This window comes from Ischnura elegans, chromosome 5 (genome assembly GCF_921293095.1).
Source record: "Ischnura elegans chromosome 5, ioIscEleg1.1, whole genome shotgun sequence".
Classification (NCBI taxonomy): domain Eukaryota; kingdom Metazoa; phylum Arthropoda; class Insecta; order Odonata; family Coenagrionidae; genus Ischnura; species Ischnura elegans.
The window spans coordinates 43,874,936-43,900,235 of NC_060250.1; the positions used below are offsets into that span (position 1 = coordinate 43,874,936).

Below are 25,300 nucleotides of genomic sequence, written 5' to 3' on the forward strand. Positions count from 1 at the left end.
GAACAATCTCTCTCGCGCGGTCTTCGGAATTATGTGATAGGTCGTAGTATCTAAAGGCCGTTTTACACGGGGCACGGAATTGCGCAGATTAGAGCTGCATTAATTTCTAAAATGGCGTGGAAATTAGAACAGGGGCTATTTTGCCGTCTCGCATCCACGCATTCTCGCATGTGTTCTAGCAATTCACCGCTTTAAGGCCGTTTTACACGGAATTGCGCAATCTGACGTACGTGCGAAGGCGCAATCAAAATTACGTCGTGTAAAGCGGCGAATTGCTAGAACACATGCGAGAATGCGTGGATGCGAGACGGCAAAATAGCCCCTGTTCTAATTTCGTTCATGCATTCGCGCAATTCCGCGCCATTTTAGAAATAAATGCAGCTCTAACCTGCGCAATTCCGAGTACCGTGTAAAACGGCCTTTACACGATGCAATTTTGATTGCGCCTTCGCACATACGTCAGATTGCGCAATTCCGTGTACCGTGTAAAACGGCCTTACCATTAGGCGGCGACCGTAAAAATTCGATGTCGACGGCATCCGGACGCATTTTTTTTGCGGCGCTCGCCGATAGTGGTCTCTACGGCGCGAACTGGTCACCTAAGGTTAAAAATTGAGTTTCATGGATGAAGAAGTTAACAGCTAAGATCAAATAAATGTCGTGTAATTTTTGTACTACCGAGTATATTATGGAACGAACGTCCTATAAGCCTGAATCACACGATCATTTTTTCCGTCCCTCAGAGTGATAGCTCCAGCGTTAGGTTTTCAAAAAGAGTGATTGCTTTTTTTATTAAAACGTCGCCTGTTTCCCACAATTTCGGGTCGAAAATTATTTTTATCCCGCTTTGATTTTCAATCTGTTCTCCCAGGATTTTTTTTCCATTTAGGGTACAGAAAATTAAGAAAATAGTGTCCGAGCCGAGTGCTATCTTTCTGTTAGTTAATCCATTTGCATGCTCTGTGAAAGCAGCAGCAGATCTACTGATCAGCAGATCAAAAGTGTTGATGTTGATATATGTAAACATGAGTATACCAGTGACGGATCCAGAGGGCTATTACCTCCCACCCCCTTAGCTATCCAATTTACACTAGATAAAATGGTAATTTTGTTCAGTTGTGAACATACAGGATAGGAGAGTCCTGAGACAACCTCAAAGTGTTGTTATAAGCATCAAAATTTTCATTACCTCCTGGACCCCCACTTCTGCTGGGAGATTACACCCCCAGGCCCATGAATATTAAAATCGTGGAAAATCGGCCAAAGTTAAACCACTATCCCTTATATATCATACATAAAGGTCCTTTTAAAAAGAGTGATGTACTTGTTTTAATAAAATAACCACTTACCCCTTCATTACCAAGCAAGCTTCATTCTGGCCACAGCTACTGAGACCAAAAAATCCCTAATACTGAATTGTCGACCCCTGGGTTGGGCTCATACCTTAATTTAAAATCAATAATGAAATTATCTCGGCAGTGTAAGGGTTCAAAGGAATTTTTATTTCGAATGGTTTGTGACGTCAGTGGTTGGTACTCACTGAATATCAATTTTATGACCATTGGATTCTTAAAACTGACTTCATTTGTTTAGGTTGGAGTCATTGCTAATTCTTATTATTCATTAGTTACTTGTTTTTTTCCTTTGTGTAAAATCATTGCTTACCTTTTTTGAGGTTTTTGTTTATTGATGATGCTATTCATATTTTACTAAAATTAATTATTTGTCATTCTAGGTGGCTTTCTATGAGATACTCTGTGGGATGTGGGTGAGAAATGGCCTCCAGATCAAAGGTCAAGCCATGACTTACATTCAGTGTAACTTTTGCAACTCTATGGTGGATGCCGACCTCTACTTGTTGCAAGTTTGTGCCACGGAGCTACCATCGGAGACGTTCTTGAATACTGTGCTAGAAAAGTGAGTTCTTTAGGTTCAACACTATTTCAATTTTTATTTTAATGGTGGAAGTTTTTAATTACATAGTCCATTATAAATTAATTTCTAATAAATTTATTTGAGAAGGTGGGTTATGTTTATTGTACATACATAGATATGAATTTACATTCCCCAGTCATCTACCTAAAGATAACCTTATTAGATATTTCATTTTTGTTGGTTGCTCCTCTGTATTAATAAGTAGAAACTTGATATTATATCATTTATTCTTTTTAATTTTTCTCAACAATATTTAACACTAGAAGGACGGCAGGGGTCATTTGACCCATTTTCAGAATTCAAATTTATTTTTCTCTTATTAAAATATTTTTTTTAATTTTGAAACTTCTTGACTTTGTTCATTTTGGTCTATATTTTGATAAATTAGTGAAAATTCAACAATAATGTTTTGTTTTAAATTTTTATGACGTGTTATACCTAGAAGGACGGCTAGGGGTCATTTGACCCACAACTGGTTTTCGCGCTATTTTCTTGCCTGTGGGCACTTTAGTGCCATGTATATAATATAATCAGCAAGAGGCTAGTGTGGTAGATGATTTACTTCATTTTGAATATGGAAGTACCCGGTTCAATGCCAGTTTCGTCCCGAGGGCTCCTATCTGTATTCGAAAACTTAGGCATAGCGACTTATTGTGCACAATCTTCCGATATTTTTTGGGCAGCAAAGGGAAATAAAACCTTTTCAATCCTTGATTTGCATAAATTCATGTAATTATGATATTTTAATTTTGTTTTATTTATTGTTCAATGATTATTGTATTACCCACACTGGAAAATCGTCACGTATCCCAAGAATTTTTTTTCCGTCGTCCAAGATTCAGAGCTCTTAGAGACATAATTTTCAATATCGACTCATCAGGTTTACGCATAACTTTCATTTTTCTGGCCTGACGGCACTGTCACTTGACCTAGCCCCTTTGCCGTGTGTCCAGCATTAGTGCCGCCTGACCCCGTCGGGGTTTGGGGCGGGTCGACCGCACGCTGTGTCTTGGGGAAAAATCCTGTCTCTTTCTGAGAGAGCGGAGGAATTGGGTGGACTAAAATTCTACTGTAAATTCTACCCTTGCAATCCGCACGTAGGTCGAAAAAGAAGCATTACTGCAATTTCCTGGAAGATACGAATCAGGAAACGGTTGGCGGTTGAGTCCCTGCCTTTCGAATGGCAATTAGCGTTACTTCTGAAAAATAGCTACTAAAGTGACCGTAACATACAAGAATTCAGGAATAAATGTAACTTGTAACAATTATTTTCCATCCATCCAGCAGGCAGAAAGTGATAAAAAAATGGAAAACTTCTCTTGCATGGACGATCTGAAAAAAACAGCCGTGATGCGAAAATATCCATGACCCCTAAAATAGCCATGTAATCCATTCAACGCGAGTGTTCAATATTACCTTAGGCCATACTCTTAGGTAGAATCAGGCAAACTAGAACAATAATGCACTTTCACTCAGCAGCATGATCTTAGACGACACTATTTCCGAAACGAATAAAAGAATACCAGAGACCATCCTATTTCATAATAAAAACAAAGTGGGAGTAGATATGATGGATAGTACGTATCAATTTATTTACACGTCTCCAAATCCAACAGCCATAATTCCACGGGCACAAAAAAGAAAAAGGTGCCAAATACCATCAAATTGAATCATTGCACCAATTTCCTTTCCATTTTCCAAATTCCTTTTCAAGTGCAAATGCCTGGTGTGGTAACACCCTCTGCCACACGCTTTTAAGCGGCTTGTGGGTTAGTGTGTAGATTTATAAATCGTCCAATGAACGCATTCAGCGCAAAAATATATTTTGTGGAAATAGCGCTGAAAAAATACTGTCTGTCTGAGATTTACAACAAAGTAATGTTTTAAAAATTTTTATGCAAATTTTGTAAACCCAGTACCCCTATTGTTCAAACACGTAACACAACTTTTGTATTGAGTGTATATATTTTCATTATTAGATTTGCAATCCACTACTAGATTACGATTTAATTCATGATTCTTTAAAATAATTGTTATTAACTTTTGACGATGGAAATAATATTTAATAATGTTAAATAGTGTTTTTAATGAACTGATTCAACAATTAATATGATTAAACTGAATATTGGTTGAAAATTAGGCGTTTTATTCCAAAATACATTTTAGGGGTCAAATGACCCCTAGCCGTCCTTCTAGGTAGCGCGAAACTCCCGTCCTCCTAGTGTTAAAGGACCATACATATTTGATGTTACATAGAGAGAACTTACAGGTAGTAACTGTAACGTCATGTTTTTTTTCTGTCACTCCATTTTAATAATTTACCAGAAATGTACCTCAGAAGTTTTTTAATCATATTTATAATCATACTATTTAATTGATTATTATTCATTGGTCACTTATTTTCTATGCACATAAAGAATTTATTGTAAATTAATGAACATAATTCACAGTGTCCGGCGATATATGGTGGAAATGTTTAATGTTCATGATGATAAAATAAAATAAAATGGTTAATTTCCACACACTTTTTTTTATTAACGAACTACCGACCCGGTTTCGACACGTAGTGTCATTATCAAGGTACCCATTTTGGCTTCCCAAGGTCTATATATACCGTCCAGCGGGGGAAAGGTGGGGTGGAAAGGCTAGCAAGGGAGGGGGGGGGGGACAGTTTGACTAAAGGAGCGCAATCAGGAAGGTCTTTGGAGGAGGGGTTGGGAATAGGGATTACGTAAATTAGTGAATCGGTGAGGAAGGAAGAGAAGTCATGACAACCAGGAGAGGAGCGGGTGTTGGCGAAGGTCAGAAATTAAAAACATCTAAGAGCGGGCAGGAATTTTCAGGGATAAAAGAGGCGATTGGGTAAAATACACTTCGTCGTTACAAAGATTATGCGGGCTATTAACAATTTCATATTTCTCGTAAAAGTCCAGCTTTTGCCCTTTGTCTATGTAATGTAAAATATCAAAATCAAAGTTACTAAAATGTTTACAATGATTCAAATGTTTAGCAAAACATGATTTTTCGTCATTATTAATAAAACTATTCCTGTGTTCAATCACACGATCTTTAAATCTTCTCCCAGTTTGTCCTACATAACAAATATCACAGTTATTACACTTCAACAAATATACACCACTTTTGTTTTCTTGGTTGTACATGTCCTTAGAGTTACACAATCGTTTCTCCAATGTTGCCGGGGTATAGAAGGCGACTCTAGCTTTGTCTTTGGGAATTATTTTCTTTAGATTGTATGACAATTTGCCTACAAATGGCAGTTTTACCCAACGGGAAGGTGAATTGCTCTGAAATGACAGAGATGTTAGTGACTGTGTGGCTTTCTTGGATCTTGAGCGCTCCAGCAGCTTGTCAATACATGAAGAGTTGAAGCCATTACGGATAGCTATAGTTTTGATAGTCTGCAACTCCTTTTCAAATTTGGGAATAGACAGGGGAATTTTGAGTATCCTATTTGTCATGCACCTCAAAGCAGCAAATTTATGAGAAATGTGGTGACAAGAGTCATTAGGGATAATGGTGTCGGTAAAAGTCTTTTTTCTAAAAATACAAAAATCATGATGGTCATTAACAATTGATATATTTAAATCTAAAAAGTCAATATTATCGCCCCCATATTCCATCTTAAAATCGATATTGTCATGTAATGAATTTAAAAACTTTTTAAAATTGTCTAACTGTCTTTTAAATAAGGCCGATTACATTGCTAAATGTGACGATTTCTTGAAAGGACATGATTTTGCTAAGTTAAAGTCAGACCCCACGACCAAATTTCAAAGGCAACTCAAAATTAACCTAAGTAATTGCACTAAATTATTTACCGCGTTAGAGAAATGGCGACTAATCAACATGAATCCGCTGCCACCGAGGTTTTACGGTCTTCCGAAAACCCACAAAGATAATATTCCAATTAGACCTGTTGTCTCTCATGTCACGGCTCCCTCATATAAGCTAGCGGTTAAGTTGAACTTATTAATTAGACAGTACTCTAATTTCAAACCAAAATATAGCATAAAAAACTCTGTTGAACTAGCCGAGAAACTTTCTAATATAATTCTTCCTGCTAATGGCAAACTAATATCCTTTGATGTCACGAATTTGTTCACTTCTGTCCCTGCCTCAGAAGCCTCTAACTTGACTCTGGAGCTAATTAAAAATTCTAACTGTGACCCGATGGTTCAGGAAGAGATTAAAAATCTTTTAACGTTATGCACCTCACAGAATTATTTTCTGTACAACGGTAATTACTATATTCAGACGTCTGGCCTCGCCATGGGTTCACCTTTATCCCCTATTTTAGCTGAAGTATTTATGAATCATCTAGAGATAAAATTATTTAAATCCAATCACCCCCTTCTTTCTAACCTCGTCTACTGGTTTAGATACGTAGACGACATTTTATGTTTATGGACGGGCACTAAAAGACAGTTAGACAATTTTAAAAAGTTTTTAAATTCATTACATGACAATATCGATTTTAAGATGGAATATGGGGGCGATAATATTGACTTTTTAGATTTAAATATATCAATTGTTAATGACCATCATGATTTTTGTATTTTTAGAAAAAAGACTTTTACCGACACCATTATCCCTAATGACTCTTGTCACCACATTTCTCATAAATTTGCTGCTTTGAGGTGCATGACAAATAGGATACTCAAAATTCCCCTGTCTATTCCCAAATTTGAAAAGGAGTTGCAGACTATCAAAACTATAGCTATCCGTAATGGCTTCAACTCTTCATGTATTGACAAGCTGCTGGAGCGCTCAAGATCCAAGAAAGCCACACAGTCACTAACATCTCTGTCATTTCAGAGCAATTCACCTTCCCGTTGGGTAAAACTGCCATTTGTAGGCAAATTGTCATACAATCTAAAGAAAATAATTCCCAAAGACAAAGCTAGAGTCGCCTTCTATACCCCGGCAACATTGGAGAAACGATTGTGTAACTCTAAGGACATGTACAACCAAGAAAACAAAAGTGGTGTATATTTGTTGAAGTGTAATAACTGTGATATTTGTTATGTAGGACAAACTGGGAGAAGATTTAAAGATCGTGTGATTGAACACAGGAATAGTTTTATTAATAATGACGAAAAATCATGTTTTGCTAAACATTTGAATCATTGTAAACATTTTAGTAACTTTGATTTTGATATTTTACATTACATAGACAAAGGGCAAAAGCTGGACTTTTACGAGAAATATGAAATTGTTAATAGCCCGCATAATCTTTGTAACGACGAAGTGTATTTTACCCAATCGCCTCTTTTATCCCTGAAAATTCCTGCCCGCTCTTAGATGTTTTTAATTTCTGACCTTCGCCAACACCCGCTCCTCTCCTGGTTGTCATGACTTCTCTTCCTTCCTCACCGATTCACTAATTTACGTAATCCCTATTCCCAACCCCTCCTCCAAAGACCTTCCTGATTGCGCTCCTTTAGTCAAACTGTCCCCCCCCCCCTCCCTTGCTAGCCTTTCCACCCCACCTTTCCCCCGCTGGACGGTATATATAGACCTTGGGAAGCCAAAATGGGTACCTTGATAATGACACTACGTGTCGAAACCGGGTCGGTAGTTCGTTAATAAAAAAAGTGTGTGGAAATTAACCATTTTATTTTATTTTATCATCATGTAAATTAATGACACTTTCCATTCTCTTAAAGGTTCCATGTGATGGATCTGATGAGTTTAGCTCCATATGCAGCCAACTCATTCCTGGAGAGTGAACATGACATGCCCATGCTTGAAAGCTGCCTTACCTTCTTGGCTTCTCTCATGGACATCCGCACCAACTTGGGTAAGTTTGAGTGATTTTGATGTAAAGGTGATTCTCAATCCATGTGTATTATCCCTTTAACCATTTTCTTTTATAGCCAGTGGAATCATATATATTAGAATATTTTTGATAAGTTTTACCCATTGATTGTGGTAAGCTAGTGATCACCTCAGCTATGCCAGGATCTTTTATGCTGTTAGATGTGATATCTGATGATCCCATTCTACCTTGATGTACCCTTAATCTGTGTACCTCCTCTAAAGCCAAACCAGCTAGAGTTGACCCATGGCAGTAGATAGTGGGTAGGAGAAACCGGATGATTGGATGTATTGTTCAACCAGCTGCTGTCGCCAGTTTGCAATCCACTCCCTTGCAGTTCTATGCATTGTTGCCACTTGGACGTAAATTGTCATAAATGCCTGGTTTACTCTTTACTCTTTTATTTTTTTGTTTCGCTATATCAATTGAGGGTGTACCAAACCATTTTTTTATCTGTGGCCGTGGGTATTTCATTTCTGATCTTTCATCATTGCCCCCCCCCCCCCCCCACTCCTCACTGAACCCATTTTTCTGTCATGGGACAACTATGGCCAACTCAAATGTACATCGATATATTAAAATTATGGATCAATTTAAGCTATTTACTTATACAAATTTTATTTTGTTATCCAGGAATGTCTGATGCATCACTCTCTCAACTGGAAATGGTTACATTGCTGTGCATGGGAGACAAAACCCACAGTCAGCTCATTGAACTAATGCCTGAGAGATGTGGGACTGCGCAGAGTCGAGATTTTGAATCTGTCCTGTCTGAGGTATGCAGTAAAAGTGTTTATAATTAAAAACTAGTCGTGCTGATGGACCACATCATTATGTCATGCACAGCAATATACATTATTAACTGAAAAGAGTGCTGCCATGCATCTGATAAAAGAAAAATGAAGCCAACATTGTATTGTCATCAGCATAATTTACATATGAAGGCAATAGTTTGACTGCCTTTTCACCTTGTTTGTGAATATTCCTTGTGCTAGGTGAGGTGTAAATATCTGACAATTAATTTGAAAACTGTCGTATGTTTCACCATTTGACCATTATTTTATATTTTGATAATTTAGAATTGCTTAGCACTTATTATGATATATTATTATTGTACATTATTTTATATTTTGATAATTTAGAATTGCTCAGCACTTATTATGATATATTATTATTGTATTGTAGAGGAATATGCAATTTACATATGGTGGCTAGTAGAAACATTTTGTTTACCTAGCGAAGAGTGCTCTGTACAGTTTTTATATACACATCGATGGTCATTCATCATACTGTAAAAATTGAGTGCTGATTTGGTCCATGCAGTGATAATAGTGATGGAGTTAAATTTCAAATGGTTACTCCTTGCTAACCTAGAGCAGCCTCTGGGTGAAATTAAATTTCAAGACTTCTCATTTTATTAATATGAAAATTTTCTACTCAGTCATAATTATTGTGGAAGTCACGTATTTCGCCATTAAACTTCACAAAACAAAATAACACATACTTTAACTCTTTCCTGAATAGAGCTTAGTATGTATACATTTTTGATGTTACTTAGAACAATGTAGGGTAAATGGGCTGAAGTTTTTCAAGCTCTATCAGGTGTGGTATTTAATTTCTTTATCAGAATAATTCTTTTTTGGTATGGCAGTTAAATACCCAGGTAGAAAACCCGTGAATTAGGAAAAATATGATTCTTAAAGTGACTATTTGAAGGTGAATTGAGCCTTGAAATTCCCGAAGTAATTCCATTTTTTGAATTAAACTTTTTAAATGTTTCAACTTTTTTTATCAGTAGGGTTTACACCCTCTCCCAAGTAAACTTATGAGTGAGTGTCATAAATCATTAAAACGAGTTAAATTTAGTACAGGTGGGTCCCCGGCTTTTGCACACAATACATTCCTGAAAACATGTATGAAAGTCAAACCATTGAGTTCCGTACTAATCTGGGGTTACTTTCCAAATGAGCGAAAAATATGTACATACTAAAGCCTTATTTTTATTAACTAATGTTAAATAATAAATTAATAAAATTCCCACATTACATAATGTCTTTCGAAAATATGCAAATAATGTAAATAAAAGTTAAAGAAAAAACAAGAATTCTGTTGAGGGCACCTAGTGAAACTTCCTCTCAGTGTTTAAGTTGACATTCCTCTTATAATATCCATTATGAATAAAAAGACATATCAAGAAGCATAACAAAATGCAATTGTTTAACCCTACTCTCGATACCTTTAAATTTTTACACTCTGTTTTCCTCGGCGGTTGACATCTCGTTACAGCGTAACTCTGGATCGTGTATATTTCGCATGTTTTTCAAAAAAGACAAAAGACTTATGCAATTCGGAAAATATTTCGTGCAATATCGTTGCTGAAGGTGTAATGTCGGACATGAATTAAACAGCACTCAAATGGAAAAATGCTTGTAGAAAGAAGAATTTTTATTTTATTTATTTTATTGAAAGCTGCGTGATGGCGTCTAGTCAACTTTTTTGAAAAATCTCTCCAATGGGAGCTGATCTACAGCTTTCTTCTACTCTTGATATAGGAGCTTATAGCAAGCAGCGTCTCTCTAAAAAAATCACCTTGATTAAATTCAACACTGCCCTCGATCGTGTACGTTCATATTGTCCACATGTACTGCCATATGAAACAGTTGAATGTTGGGATGCACAGTAAATATGGCGGGAATTTCAAAAAATAACAGACAATTGCTTGAAAGTTTGGATTTAGCAAAGTCGAGGACTGCCAGTATGTATCCTCTGAATGAATTGAAATTGTTTTTCAAGAATTCTTACCTCTATTATAGGTTGCTGACTACAGAGCACCTAATCTTGAGGCAAGTGGGAATATGCAGCAGGGAATGTACGTTCCAAAGCCAAAAGTATGGGAAGAAATGTATGATCCCATCCATGTTTTGCTCAGGGCTGTACATCGTCGAGACTTCCAAACATCAATGGATAGGTTTACAGAATTGTAAGTGACAGTTGCTTCATTTCTTATTTTAAAAATTTTTTCAAAAGCATGTTTGTAACTTCTTGAATGACCTTTTGTTTTTTTTTTATTTGTATTTTTGTTCATGATGTGAAAGCTCATATTCATGGCATATTAACATTGAAGTTTTACTTAAATTACTTGATATTAATCTCTTATCTGTTATAGCTTTGTTAAGATTTTACGTGTAATTTTATTTACTTTGACTTTTTTCTTGCATAATTGTTTCTATAACAGCAAATAGTCTGTGATAATTAATGCAAAAAATATTTTGATTTTAGTACAGTGGAACATTTCATTTACAGTCGAAGGGACCATTTCAAAACTTCCAATTATCAAAAAATTCAAATTAAAGAAGTCCTTAATAAATAGATTCAATACCATTAAAATTCATATTTCCAATCAAACCATAAAAGTCGATAAGGTGTTCGGCGGAATCCCAAAGTCCTTCGCGATTTCTGATTTTTTCTTAACGCCTTCTTCCACTTCTTTATTCACCGCTACTTTTTCAGCTAAAGTCAAAGTTTTATGGGTCCGGGTTATTGTTGACGAGATTGATGACATGATCGCTACTTTCACTAAACTTTACTCTTCACTGTACTTTACACTATAATGAGTCATCAAACACCATGCTTGGAGGCATTTTGTCTAAAACAAACCTTTTGACAATAGCGTTAGCAAAGCATATTTTCCGATGGATTCACTATAATTTCAAGTCGCAAATTATAATTTATACCTAAATTTGATGCACCAAACATTCGAATTATCCAAAATAAAATCAAATTATCCACAATTTTTTAGCATTATTTGAATACAAAATGCTGGGTACCAAGAGAAATATTTGAATTAAAGAATATTTCGAATTGCAGAAATTCGAAATATCCCGGTTCCAATGAATTAAATTTCTATTCCTAGATTTTGCTCAATATTGTCAGAATAGCCATTGCAAGAAAACACTTCTTGGTGCTATTTTGGAGAGAGGAGTTCACTTTGATTCTGTATTGATTGCAGTGGCGGATACAGATGGGGGGCGCAGGGGGCGCGCGCCCCCCCCTTGCGGGTCCACTTGTATTGCCGAACATTGCAAAACCACAATTGTAACTTTTTTATATCATAAGATGACATTGTCTTTTACATGTTTATAATCACTTTAAGTAAAATTTTCATATACTTTGCCTGCGACTTGATCATCTTTTATTACGATAAAAGTAAAGACAACTCAAGATATGTTGCGCCCCCCCCTTGAGTTTTTTCTGTATCCGCCACTGATTGATTGGGGTTTACTTTCTCCTTAGTGTTCGCTCAACTGGGCAGTTTAGAGGGAATGGTATTCCATGGCCTCCGTTCCGCATACCAGGCCCTGTCAATCCAGCCTATAAAGATCCCAGGCGACTGCTATGCTCACGGTTCTTCCATGCGATTGCATTTGTCATCTTGTATAAGGCTGTGCACGTGCAGTCAGTGTCGGAACATGTCATCTCTCTTACCCTCTACCTCCTTGAAATGGCTGTGTGCTTCACTGAGCCTGCAGAGAATAGTGAAAGCCAGGTGAGTGACTCCTTTGCATTTGATCTTTCTTCATTGATCTCAATCTGCCAATCAAAGAGTATAAATATGTAGTTTTTGTTAATTTAATAATGCTATTTATCCTCCAAATCAAGGTCTGCCAGGCTGCGGCTAGCCAAGAACCAGAGGACCGTGGTGATCTTGACTTCTCCAATTGGTTTGAGTCTGATTGGCTCTCTTCCAACCTTCGCACAGTGATCAATCGGGTAACATTGAATCCAGAGCCAAGGCTAAGTTTTAACAGCTCAGAAGGTAAGATTTTTAAATGGAGAAATGAATTTATAATTTCCATTGAAACATGCACTTAGCATGGTTCAGTTATCAACTCATATAAGTAATTTTGTCTTTAGTGTGGATTTTTTAATTGTAATTTTTTTGTGTTATCAAATTGCTAGAAATTAGATTAAAAAGCATTTAGTCAGCCACCAAAATTTATGTATTGTGTTTGGATCTGATGTTCAATTTGTAAATACATGTGAACATGTGTATTGAGTCCTTGACACGTTTGTCTGTGATGTAACTTATCTGTTATCACCTATTAATCACTCTAGCACAGCACCATTGCTTTATGTTTGTTTTTTAATTAATCATTGTGGACACCTAACTTACATTCCCTTCTCACATCAATTTAATGAAGTGAAGAGAAAGGTTGATGATGATTTGACCCACTTTAGTCTGCACTCTGGTAGTTTCCTGAGTGGTAGAGAATCAAAACTCAGGTATCCTCTCCATCCAGTCAAAGCATTCAGTATTCTCTCACGTTGTAGTTTTGAATCCTAAAAATATGTAAGTTATTTGTATTTCAGACACAAGAGCCTTTCCAAACCCCATATGACCACATCACATTTTAGTTACAAGTTCAGTTTTTCTTCTTGTTTTGAATCTGTTTCTGTGGTGAAATATGCTGGCACATGAGTTCTAGGAGTGCATTTGTCTTCATCATTTGATATCTCTCTCCGCATTGGGTAACCTTGACCAGGAGAGTTAGAGTGGGAATCGTCAGAACTGGATGGTGAGATGTCAGAGAGCGCTGAAGAAGAATTGGCATCAGTGTTGATGTTGGAGGCAGGTGGCAATTCGGGCTCAGGGTCGTCGTCATTCTCCCTCACCACTTATGACGGCAGTTCCAGTGCCTTGGTTCCTACTGGAGGTGACATGGCTGTCATTCCGTCTGGTATGCTCCTTAGTAATGATTTCATATCTTTTTTTATGATTTCATTTCTCAATTGATGGGGATTTGGATTTCATCGGTAGATTGGTTCCCTCTCATATGTTTTTTATGTTGATACAAGATCCTTTTCAAATACCCTTATTAAATCTTTATGCTTTTTAATTTCATTTTTAACTAGAGTCGTTTAACTTGACAAACACATCACTTTAGTAAGACATCGTCTTCATTTTTGTACACCTTCGTGTGTTGTGAAAATAAGATCTAACTAATTGTGTTTCAAATTTGCAAAGCAAGTGTACTAATAAAGTTAGCTTTTCGTGTTTGTGATTGTCTGCATATGGATGTGTGCTGATTTTTATTTTGGTTGAACATATTTCAAGCAAGTTCTCTTAGAACCATTTGTAGAAACCTATAGGTAATAGGTATTTTTTAGGGATGGGTCGAATAGTAGATTTCTCGAATTCGAATATCGAATTCGAATATTAAATCATTGCTCGAATATTCGAATACCTCGAATTTCGAATACCTCGAATACTAAACGATGAATGTGAAAATGTTTGACTAGGTCGCCTATGCAGCAGGAAACCCAAGATTTTGGCGAGTAATTGTGATTGCCTTTAAAGGATTCAAACAGGAATTTAGCTGATTAATGGAATATTTTAATTTTATGTAAACAATAGGGTAGTTTCCTTCATTTAAGAAAACGAAAGGTATTGATTGTGATTCGTTACCCACCATTAGTGTATTCATAATATACAAATTATTTCGTTCTAGAAATACCGGTTTAGACCAATGGCAATGTTCAATTTTACCTCATTTGAAAAAGGCCAGATTGGCGCCTATGCGATGCCACTCCACGTGACATCACAGGGACCTAGTTTCTACACGAGAGGATCGGAGTTTTACATCGTCTGAGGTTACCAATGCATGCATGAGGCACAGAGCTCAGGGAAACATGTCTTAATAATCACACAGTCTGTTTGATAAGGTATTAATAATCCTTATTTAAGCCAAGCGCTACCAGCTAGCATGGTACTCGGCTACCTGCTAGCATCCTGCGTCGTAATAGCGCTCAGAGCCTCGCCCCAAGGTCACCTCACTTGCGGCAGCGGGAACCAGAACGACGTCACGCGGAGTTTTTCCCGGCATTCATACTTACCCGTCGCGTATTCGCGCGCTTGAAAATTTTCACTTTTAATTTAATCGCGAAAAATAGATATCGTCTTATAAAACTCTAAAAGCGTTAAATACGTACTTCAGGAGTATTAATATTTCGATTTAGGCAATAAAAAATAATAGGAAACCACCCTATTTGAGCATTACGCCTCCGTCGTATTTCTTCTTCTTCCCGGTATTTATTTTCTTGCGCAAAATGCTTAAATAAAGTCAGAAATATGTCGTGTTTGGTCTTATTCTTTTTTAAATTACGCGCACATTACTAATATTTCAATCCAATAAAGGTGTAATAACAATTGCCGAAAGTCATTGTTAGACACCTTTCGGGCTAGTAGATGACTCATGCAGCAGTTGACCTCGAGAAAGGGGGAAATTCGAAGCAGGTAGGTAGAAAAAGGTCAGTGGGTGAGAAAAGGGGGTGGGTGCGAGACACGTTTCTATTTTTCTCGCGTAACTTGATATTTTTTGAAGCTAAGGTTTTTGTAATACAATCCCTGCGCGAGCTGGAATCTTTTGTTTGATTTCGGAGAAGAGGAAATCGTCAAGAGTGGGTGAGGCGAATGCTGAATGGAGGGGGATAGCAGATCGTGGGAAATGCGCCAATGTCACTATCCCACGGCACTGAGTTCCTCCCTATGGTAGTTTCATCTCCTAGGGAAGATTCAAAATAAGTGCTTGTCATTATTAGCCACAAAGGACAAACGGCAAACACCTCCTCTCATTTTATCATAAGATGGATGCGGGAAAATGGTCAGTGGGGAGAAAGAGGGAAGGGTGAAACACGATTCTATTATTTTCCTGTAACTTGATATTTTTTTCAAAGCTGAGGTCTTCGTAATATGATCCCTGCACGAGCCGGGACCTTTTTTTTGTTTTCGGGGAAGAGGAAATCGTCTGAGAGGGGGGGGGGGGGGGGGCGAACCCGGAATGGATGGGGATAGCGGATCGTGGGAAATGCGCCAATGTCGCTATCCCACGGAACTGAGGTTCTCCTGATAGGGGACACCTGGGATTTTCGGATTTTTTTCATCCGATCAATTTCGGTTCCCCACGTCGAACTCTTTTCACCGCTCAAACCCGTGAATTTGATGTATTTCGTCAGCTTGCCTAAAACGGCGCTGCATGCACTAGACCAGTTCTCATTTTTCCGAGTCAACTACCAACGACGTGCGAGCGACAGTGTATGACGCGAAATTCAAAGTATTCGAGGTATTCGAGACGGTACCTTTGGCATAACTATTCGAGATCTCGAATATCGAATACTTTCTATTATTCGAGGTATTCGAGTATTCGCGGATACTATTCGCACATCTCTAGTATTTTTAGTTTGCTTTACTAAATGGCTAATTTTATTTTTTCTTGCTGCCTGCTTAGAAATTTTAATTTGCCAAGTTAATGTAAAAAAATTCTAGCACGCTATACCATTATTGTTTTGGTTGCCATTGCAGTATGCACTTCAATTTGTATAGTGTATGATGATTTTAATTGCTTTGAATTACAAGTTTTCTTTATTTTACTTTCTTCTACCAATCTAAGGTGGACCAAGTCATCCTCCGTTACAACCATCTCTCCTGTCTACGATGCAGCACCCCGCAGTTTTGGCAGGAAACGAAATCGTATCATTGTCAACGGCCAGTGTATCAGGTACTCATTCTGGAACTTCTACCGGATCAGCAATGGTCCCAATTTTAGGGTCAACCAACCATCCCTCAAGTTCAGGAAGTGTTGGTTCCCATATCCAAGCACAGAATCACCAGCGTCAAATAGCCTCATCTTCACTCTACCATCATCCAATCCTTATAGCTGTTCACGGCGGGGAGGTTAGTGTTGGTGCAGGCGCCATTGCAGGAGCCGTAGGCAGTGCCGGCATGCCAGCCTCCACGTCTCACTCCCCAGCTGTGCCTGCTCTTGGTGCTCCCAGTCACATCTATCCAGCACTGCCTCAGGGGAACGAGATGGTACCGTCATCGTTCAATGCAAGGAAAGGACTGATGAAGAAGCGAAGACAGGATATTGTTATGCCTGGGGTATGTTGTTGTATTTTTCTTGGTATTCTAGGATGATAAAAGTATATTCGCAAATGATGAGTTTATTTTTCTATAATTGGTTGAGACTTATATGTGAATAATTTCTGCTGGAGGCTTTCAGATTGCTGTGGATTGCAGTTATCTCCTTAGTGTCTGGGTTAGCTGGGTTGAAGTTGATTTCTGATGATGTTTCATGGCTTATGCTGGCCATATCTTCAGATCAGGTCTGAGGCCACGAAATGTCATCAGAAGTCAACTTCGAAGCAGCTAACCAGGCAACTATTACATGAATAATATTTGACAATTCAAAATGACTTTGGGTCTTATATCTGCATATTTGTTCATGTACGCTTATTTTGATAGTCATTTGCTATGGGCTTAAATGGAGCTTCAAATTTTTGTTTTTAAAATAGATGTTTGTTTGTGTTTGGACCTGTGTGTGTGTAGGCTGGGCACATGTATTCTTCCTAGATTGTCTGGTCATTGGAGGACCCTAAGAACACAATTATTTTATTCTGAGAGAATAAAACTGACTAAGGCGGTTAGAAAACTGTGGGAATTTGTTGTGGATCGATATTTGTATACTTGAATGGTAAAATGACTGCAACAAAGCATTATTTGTAGTAATTGATATTCAAGGAATAATTTGAGCTTTTGCCGGGGACACCCCATTTAATTTGACCAGAATTATTTTTCAATTTCGTGGCAACTAGACGCTGTTCTTTGTGGATTAAATCACCATTTTTGATCATTTTTTTGTGGATGGAATTGAATGCTCATTATTTTTATTGTAATATTTGACACTAAATTAGATAATCAAAATGGTGGACAAATGCATTTTACCTACTGGAGATATGTATAGAAATAAAACAATTTGAGTTAAAGATCGAGGAATGAACCTCAGCTAAGCTAGGAAACTAATATATCCAAAACTGTATCTCTGAACGTGTTGGTCCATGCTTTACACCTATAGGCGTGAAAATAAATGTCTTGCAATGCCTCTTGATCGTAGGAACAAAAGTTATCTTAGAAGAATTCAGAAGTCAGCCCTAAGGCTTACCTTGAAAAGACATACTAATTTGAAGTATCAAAACATATATTCCCTATTAAATGATACTAGTACATTTTTGGCCAGTCCATTAATATATTTTGTATTAATTGAAAGACTAAGAGGATACATTTCTATACAACACCAATTACCAATGCCAATCACCAGTTACCAATGCATGCATGAGGTGCAGAGCTCAGGGAAACATGTCTTAACAATCACTTATTAAAACTGGCTAAGGTCGGAAAGTTTTCCTCGTTTGATAAGTTATTAATAATCCTTATTTAAGCCAAGCACTACCAGCCAGCAGGGTACTAGGCTACCTGCTAGCAGCCTGCGTCGTATCATCGCTATGCCTCGCCTCAAGGTCACCTCGCAGGGCGGCAACGGGAACCAGAAATACGTCACGCGGAGAGACTTCCCTGCATTCATACTTAAGCGTCGCGTTTTCGCGCGCTTGAAAGTTTTTACTTTTCATTTTATCGCGAAAAATAGATATCGTCATTTAAAAATCTAAAAGCGTGAAATACGTACTCTAGGTGTAATGATCTTTCGATTTAGGCAATAAAAAAATAATAGGAAACCACCCTATTGTTGCTGCATTTATTGCATTGATATTGACGGCAGAGCTTCGTTCAAAATTTCAAAATTCTTAGAATAAAACAAGGAATTCAATTCGAAGTCTGTATTTTACGTTACAGAAACAATTATCCATATCTCTAATTCATGTTAACAAAGCATGATTGACTGCGAACCAATTCCGCTGGTGGGGTTATAAACCCCGAAAGGAGGGTGCCCAACTACCCTCGGAGTCCAAGATAATGCGGGGTCCCCGCTAGGAAGGGTCAAATAAGGTTGGTGCTGAGAGTGTGTGATTATCTGCAGGACCTTTCTTAATGCAAAATTGCTCTGTACAGAGGGGACGGAAGAATCTCTTAGGGTTCAGTCCAGCAGTCATGCTAAGGGGAGAACTTCACCGTCTCGAAAGGGTTTAGAGTGCATTTACTTTTTAATTGGTCCCAACTAGATAATCAAACAGTTAGTCTAGATGCACAAAGGTTAAGAAAACACTTAGCTGTTTCACAAAATAAAATATATTGCGACCGGTTTCGATACAGCGTATCATCATCTGGCCAGATGATGATACGCTGTATCGAAACCGGTCGCAATATATTTTATTTTGTGAAACAGCTAAGTGTTTTCTTAACCTTTGTGCATCATGAAGGAGTTTCACCATGTTACGCCAACCACCATCGCAGTTAGTCTAGGATAGGGATGTGCTGTGAATTATTTTTTTTCTGTCCTGGGTGTTTTCCTATTTTGATCATTTAAGAAAATTGTGAGTGTGCATTTTGCTTCATATTGATTTTCGCTGCTAGTAAGTGCATAGCTTTTACTAAGAGTCAGTCACATGATTTTGTATTGCTGGTATACAGTTGACGTATAATTTTAATATGTGGAAACAGGGTGTTATAGATTTAAAATGCTGTTTTCCTGAAAAAGTATATTCATGTGAAACTCCAGAATACTGAGGTTTTAAAGATATGAATGTGATGCATGATTCATTGAGCAATTTTTTATGTATTTGGCTATGGTATGACCACAAAAACTGATGGATTTGTGGAATTTTGTGTCAGTCAATCCATGGTATCAGTTTTCTTATCAAGTATCAAATTTCTTCTCTAAAAGCCATTGTTAAAATTTGATAAATCTTGAAATTGTCATAATGCTTTTTCCTAAGCATGCTAATTATTTATTTCTAATGTATACTAATATTTAATATGCCACGTTTTGTTTTCCTCAGAAGTATGTTCAAAATTGTTTCTCACGGTATGTTTGGGGCTTTTTTCATGCTTTGATATCTTTATATGAGTTGCCTTTCAGTGAGTGAATATTTATCCTGGAGTTGAATTCATGTATTGCAGACCTCAAAGAGAGGATTTATCAGGATGCCACTTCTGTTGGATGGATGTCTCAAACCTTTTTTTCTTGGTGTGCTATCCAGTGATATATTCAGCCAGCTTTGTGTGCAAACATTCTAAGGGCTTATATGTTAGGCATGCATGCAGCATGATAAACTTAATATAAGTTTCTCCATTTCCTTTGTAATTCTTGTCGCAAAAGGTGTTCTTGAATGAGAAGTAGCCCAGTGAAAGTTGGTAAATGCAAAACTAGTTTGATATTCTGAGTCTATTTGAAGGTCTACTCGTGCCTCATTTAGCACCATTTCGATTTGTACAATTTTTTCTTTGGGAAAACATACTGAATGCTCTATAGACAAGTCACTTATGCTATCCCCTATCTTAACGAAATGTGGACCAGCCATAGCTACCCATAATATCTTACACACTTGATTTCTCTCTTGTTCCACGTCTTAGCATTATTGTTCGCCTCTGCTTCTTTATAAAATCATTGAAAGCCATCTGTTAATTGCTTTATATAGTCATACCGTCAGGGTGGGTGACCTTAGGGAGTTATATTATCTTCTGGACTGAATGAGAGGCTGTAAAGGTAGACCAGTAATTAAGGCTTGAGGTTGTGACGTAAATAAATAATTACTAGAATCTTTCTGTTATGTACAATGCTTGAAAATTAGCAGAAATCTTGTTCTTAGTTTTATCTGGTTGCTGTTATCAGTCAGCCCACATTCTTTGAGTGGACATTTAAAATAGATTTAATATTATGAGTAAATTTAAGTTGGAAGGATTTTTTTTAACAGGAGAAAATGGTCTAAACTAAATGCATACTGGCATAAATTATCTTTATAAAAAAAATGAGTGTATCAAAGATTATTTCCAAAACTTTCAATCGGAATAAAATTATTTTGTTACCAGGAAATTTGCTTCTCAATTTCTATGCGAATTCAGTTAACTCAAAGAACCCTAGAAATGCTTCCCTTTTGCAAAACGAGGCATGAGAGTTGGTAATTTTTGAGGGATCGACAGGAAATTCTGAGAATAAAAAAAGGTAGCACTGAGAGATTTAAAATAAGCCAATGACAAGTATTAATTTTAAGTTAAATTACATTCATAGCCATGAATTAAATTATCTGTTGTTATGCATTTGTATATATTATGTGCCATTGGAATTCATTTTCTTTGCTTATACATTTTTATTTGTATTTATAATGTATCTTTATATAGATTTGGTCAATGATTGAATTTTAATTTTGTAGTGTAGCCTATCATAAATAAATTTCAGTGTCGAAATTGAAACATCATGTCCATGGAAACAATCTGGAAATGGAGTGTCACTCTGTATCTCCTAGTGAAAATAACCACATGCAGAGAGTTTTTGGATCTTTGATTGTATCGTTCAATGAGTCATTCATTGCTTGATGCAACAGTTATCACACAAGGAAAATGAATTATTCCCATAGAAGTGAGCCCATTGAGTGAGCCGTTGCTCACATGTCATGGGCAGTTGCATACTGAACTTCCAAACAATGCCAGTACATATTTAGCTTTTTGACAGAGTAGCCAGTGTTTGGGTAAATTTATTTTTTCTCCATTCTCAGAGCTTACTCATTTATTAATCTTATCACCAATTTATTCAGTTATGGTGTGTAAGGATTTGCTTAGTGAAAAGGAAGTATGAAACGTGAAAAATTCTTTGTCAAATTGTTTTCATGTCAAATGGTTCTTTAAGCTGATCTATATTTACCATTATGTATTAAATGAATGATAGAGCAAGCCCCTACTATGGTAAATAAAATGACCTTATTATTTTTTAAAAATTCAATCATTGACCAAACCTTCATTAAGATGCATAATAAATATGTATTGAGGTGGTTGAGAAGTAAGTTATTACTGTTATTAGTATTGCTTATCTGCATCGTGTTTGTATAATGTCCATTTTTTTATGCAAAGTACTGCTTTAAAATGAAAAATCACAATTGATGCACCATATTGAAACACTATATTCAAGCAGTCGCATTTTAGTTGATGGCAAAATAAGTATTAGAGGACGGTAATAACTATTTATGATTTTGTTCACACAAAGGCTATGCTTGTTAACTTTATTATTTTTGTCTGCATGGATTGTCTTAAATTTTTAAGACGGGCATAATAGTCATACTAAGCATGCATTCAGTACTGATGTTACATCAGCAAAAGAATTTCCAAATCCTCAAGTTGTGGATTGTGCAGTTTTTTTGTGCAATCGATTATTATGCCTTGGAAAAACATCTCACAGGAAACTTCCTCTATAATCAAGTTAACCTAGCTAGTGAGTGTATTTCCTAGCTATATAATTCACATTGTTTTGTGGTAAATCAATCTTGAAATCTAGTATTCCTGTCACCAGACATAATGTAACAATTTTTCATTTTTTCTCTTCAGGGAAGTGGCTTTGGACCAAAGTATAGCCATAACTATAATTCAGCACCGAGTGCAGTTGTGGTGAATGAGAGCATCATTTCCCTGTTGCTCAAGCTGCACTCCCACCTCTCTGGAGTGCCCGATTCATATTGCCCCGAAGGAGCGCAGTCAAGGGTCACCGAGACCGGCCGAATTGGAGATGGTCCTTTCTTTGTTGGGAGACTCCTGGACAGGATCTGTGTGCTGGATCCCCTCTGCTTGGAGAATGTCAAGAGTACGCGGGATAAGCTGTGGCCACGGAAGAAGGAAGAGGGGGAGGATGAGAAGAAGGAAAGGGAAGAGAAAGAACGGGAAGACAGGAGGCGTAGGGCCAAGGAGAGGCAGCAGAAGCTGATGGCAGAGATAGCATCCCAGCAGCGTCAATTCATGGAGAGTGCCATGGAAACTCATGGTGATTAGACCCTTGATATTCTTATTTTCTCTCTCTATTGAGTAATCTGTGGAAAATCATAGAAATTTTCTTCCTCATAAGGAATTTTTTCCATACTGTAGAAACGTTCAATCATGGTTTCGCTATTGGAGGGCCCTGGTCGCTCTCATAGCGGCGAGGGTATTCCCTATCCATCCCTTCCTTGGAGGTGTCTTCGGGCTCTCATCGCAGCTATGCCTGCTATCCTTTTTCCTTCCTCTATCCTTCCCCTTTTGAGATGGCGCGGGCGTAAAAGTCTCTGACGTGATTCCCGGTCCACGAGAGTGTACCCCTTGCTGCCTGCCCTGGGCTTCCGATTCCACTGTCTATTGCAGGGGTGTCAAACTCATTCACCTTGGCGGGCCACATTAAGCAATTCAAACAGCTTGAGGACCGCTTATGGATTTCAGGGCCAATAACAGGAGAATTATGTAGATTAGGAGGCCAAGATGATAAAATGTGGACAATTTGTGAAAGAGAGCATTTTCGGAGTAGAAGAAATGCATGTGGGTAATATGGATGAAGTGCCAGTAAGTTTTGATCTTCCAACTGCAAGAGCTGAAAATCTTAAAGGAGGAAAGGAAGTGTTGATTGCGATTGTAGAAACCATGGTGCCGCGGGCCGCGATTTTTCTTTCTCATAGGGAAACCTTACCTTTCTGTAGGAACAGCAAATCATGGTTTTGTTAGTAGTGGGCCCTGTCGCCCTAATGACGGCTTAGGTTTTTCCCTATCCCCTCCCTTCCATCCCTATCCTCTCTGTGGAGGCATCGTCAGGCTCTCATCATGGAGTGGCCTCCTATCCATATTTCCTTCCCTGTCCTCCCCCTTCCGAGGTGTGCAGGTGAAAAACAATGGCATTTAGACCCAGCCCTCGGGAGAGTAACCCTGCGAGCCCATCCAAGGGCCCGTATTTTTAGTCGACCCTGTAGGGCCAACCGACCCTGGATACATCATCAGCCCCTCATAAACCGATATCCCGATCTCGCCCTACGTACACCACATCAAGCCCTAAATATGGTTGTTTTTGGAACTAAACGGGCCCTACTTGATGTAGGGTACCTGAACCAGCCCTACACCCTACAAAAACATGGCGCCCAATTATCGTCTACTGATAACTTTGATTAAAGAATCTACATTACAATGGATATTAAGGGAGACGAGCTCACACAAACCGTTTTAAAATGTACAGTAACACAGCGGAAAGGTAGTTATACAACCACTTTATAGCCACCAAATTAAATAAGTTATAAAATTGACTGAACTAATAAGAACAATGTAGCGGTATACATGCACCTTGTTTCTACAAATATATAATAATATTTTTCACGCTTGGCACTTGGTATACTTTTGGGAAACCAATACTTCATTTATGGTTTAACCATAGAAAACGTATTTTCATGCCACCATTTGCCACATAGTAAACTTAACTACAGCAGGTGAAAGTGAATGACGAACCTTGATGATGCGACGCAAGTTCACTCATCAATGATCATGTTTGCTCCATACTTATTACTATCTTGTACAGACCGCTTTTGAAGTAATTAAAAGACAGTAAGGTTCTACTTTTGGCTCAATATGAGAGTATTTGTAGCGATAATTAAGGTACCGACACGACCTGGCGGACGACTTTGATTGTTAATTTACCTTGAGCCGTTGCCCTAACAATACACCCGAAAATTATCGGATGTCTTTTCTTAGTTCCATAGTTATTTCCCATTATGCCACCAGAGTGGAAAATTGGTGCTGCGCCATCATCTACGTCATCTCAGAGAACTTGACGACGGAATCACCACCCACCACTTATGTAGGGTCGACTAAGAAACGCATGTAGGGGTCTTTTGTTATGTAGGGAAGGATATGTATGGTCGACAAAGGATATGGCCCTAGGTCCTCGTTCCATCTCTCTTTTGGAGTATGAAAAGGAAAATAGGAAAATCTTTCACTTCTGTGGATGCATAAAATTATGGTTTCGCCAATGGTAGCCTTTGTCACCCTTATGACGGCAAAGGATTCTTCCACCCTGATCCTTCTGTCCCTATCCTTACCCTTGGGGCATTGTTGGGCTGCTAATTGCTGAGTTGCTTCCTTCCCTTTTTCCTTCCTCTCTTCCCCCCTCCCGAGGTGACTGGGCGAATAAGTTGAACTACTTAGTTCCCGGCTATTATGGTTGTACCATCTAGAGACCCAACCTTGGTCTCCATCAGCTGTCTATTGAGTAGATGGTAGCCTTCATCACTCTAATGATGGCATCGAAATTCTCCATCCTGTCCCTTCCGTTCCTATCTCTACCCCTGTAGGTGATAGCAGGCTCTTTACCGTGGCAGTGCCTCCTTCCTTCCTTTTTTCCCTTCCTGTCTTCCTCTATCAGTCAAATTTATTCATACCATTCATTACCAGAAATTCTAATGGTAACACTTTTACAGCCCCTACATTAGGGAGTTTTTTATTTTGACGTAAATGGTCATTTGAGTTGTGCTAATTCGAATCCAGCGTTTACTTCAGAGAAAAGCTTACTAGAATAAAGAGGGGATCATAAACACAAGCAGCGCTTTATGAAATGAAAAACATAAAAAAAAATGAATCAAAATCAGTCTGTAAACAAATAGATTCAGTAGGAAAATAGAATGGGACAAAATAAAATATGAAAGTAAAATTTATCTCATCTGAAAAATATTATTATAATGCGTAAATTTATTAGACTTCCAGAGCCATGATATTTCACCATATATCCAACGGTATCTATTGCTGAT

At 37.8% G+C, this 25,300-nt stretch overlaps 1 protein-coding gene across 4 annotated transcripts in view; it reads left to right on the forward strand.

Annotated features, from left to right (window-relative positions):
• Positions 1-25,300, forward strand: part of LOC124158777 (E3 ubiquitin-protein ligase Ubr3) — a 113,334-nt gene that overhangs the window by 68,822 nt on the left and 19,212 nt on the right. For 2 of the 4 annotated variants that reach the window (XM_046534086.1, XM_046534087.1), the window contains exons 11-19: positions 1,736-1,917; positions 7,623-7,756; positions 8,408-8,550; positions 10,588-10,754; positions 12,068-12,320; positions 12,434-12,590; positions 13,318-13,512; positions 16,222-16,712; positions 22,101-22,530. In XM_046534086.1, the coding sequence (XP_046390042.1) occupies positions 1,736-1,917; positions 7,623-7,756; positions 8,408-8,550; positions 10,588-10,754; positions 12,068-12,320; positions 12,434-12,590; positions 13,318-13,512; positions 16,222-16,712; positions 22,101-22,530 (2,152 nt within the window). The remainder of the gene's footprint in view (positions 1-1,735; positions 1,918-7,622; positions 7,757-8,407; positions 8,551-10,587; positions 10,755-12,067; positions 12,321-12,433; positions 12,591-13,317; positions 13,513-16,221; positions 16,713-22,100; positions 22,531-25,300) is intronic. The other 2 variants (XM_046534089.1, XM_046534090.1) reach the window with 2 other exon arrangements.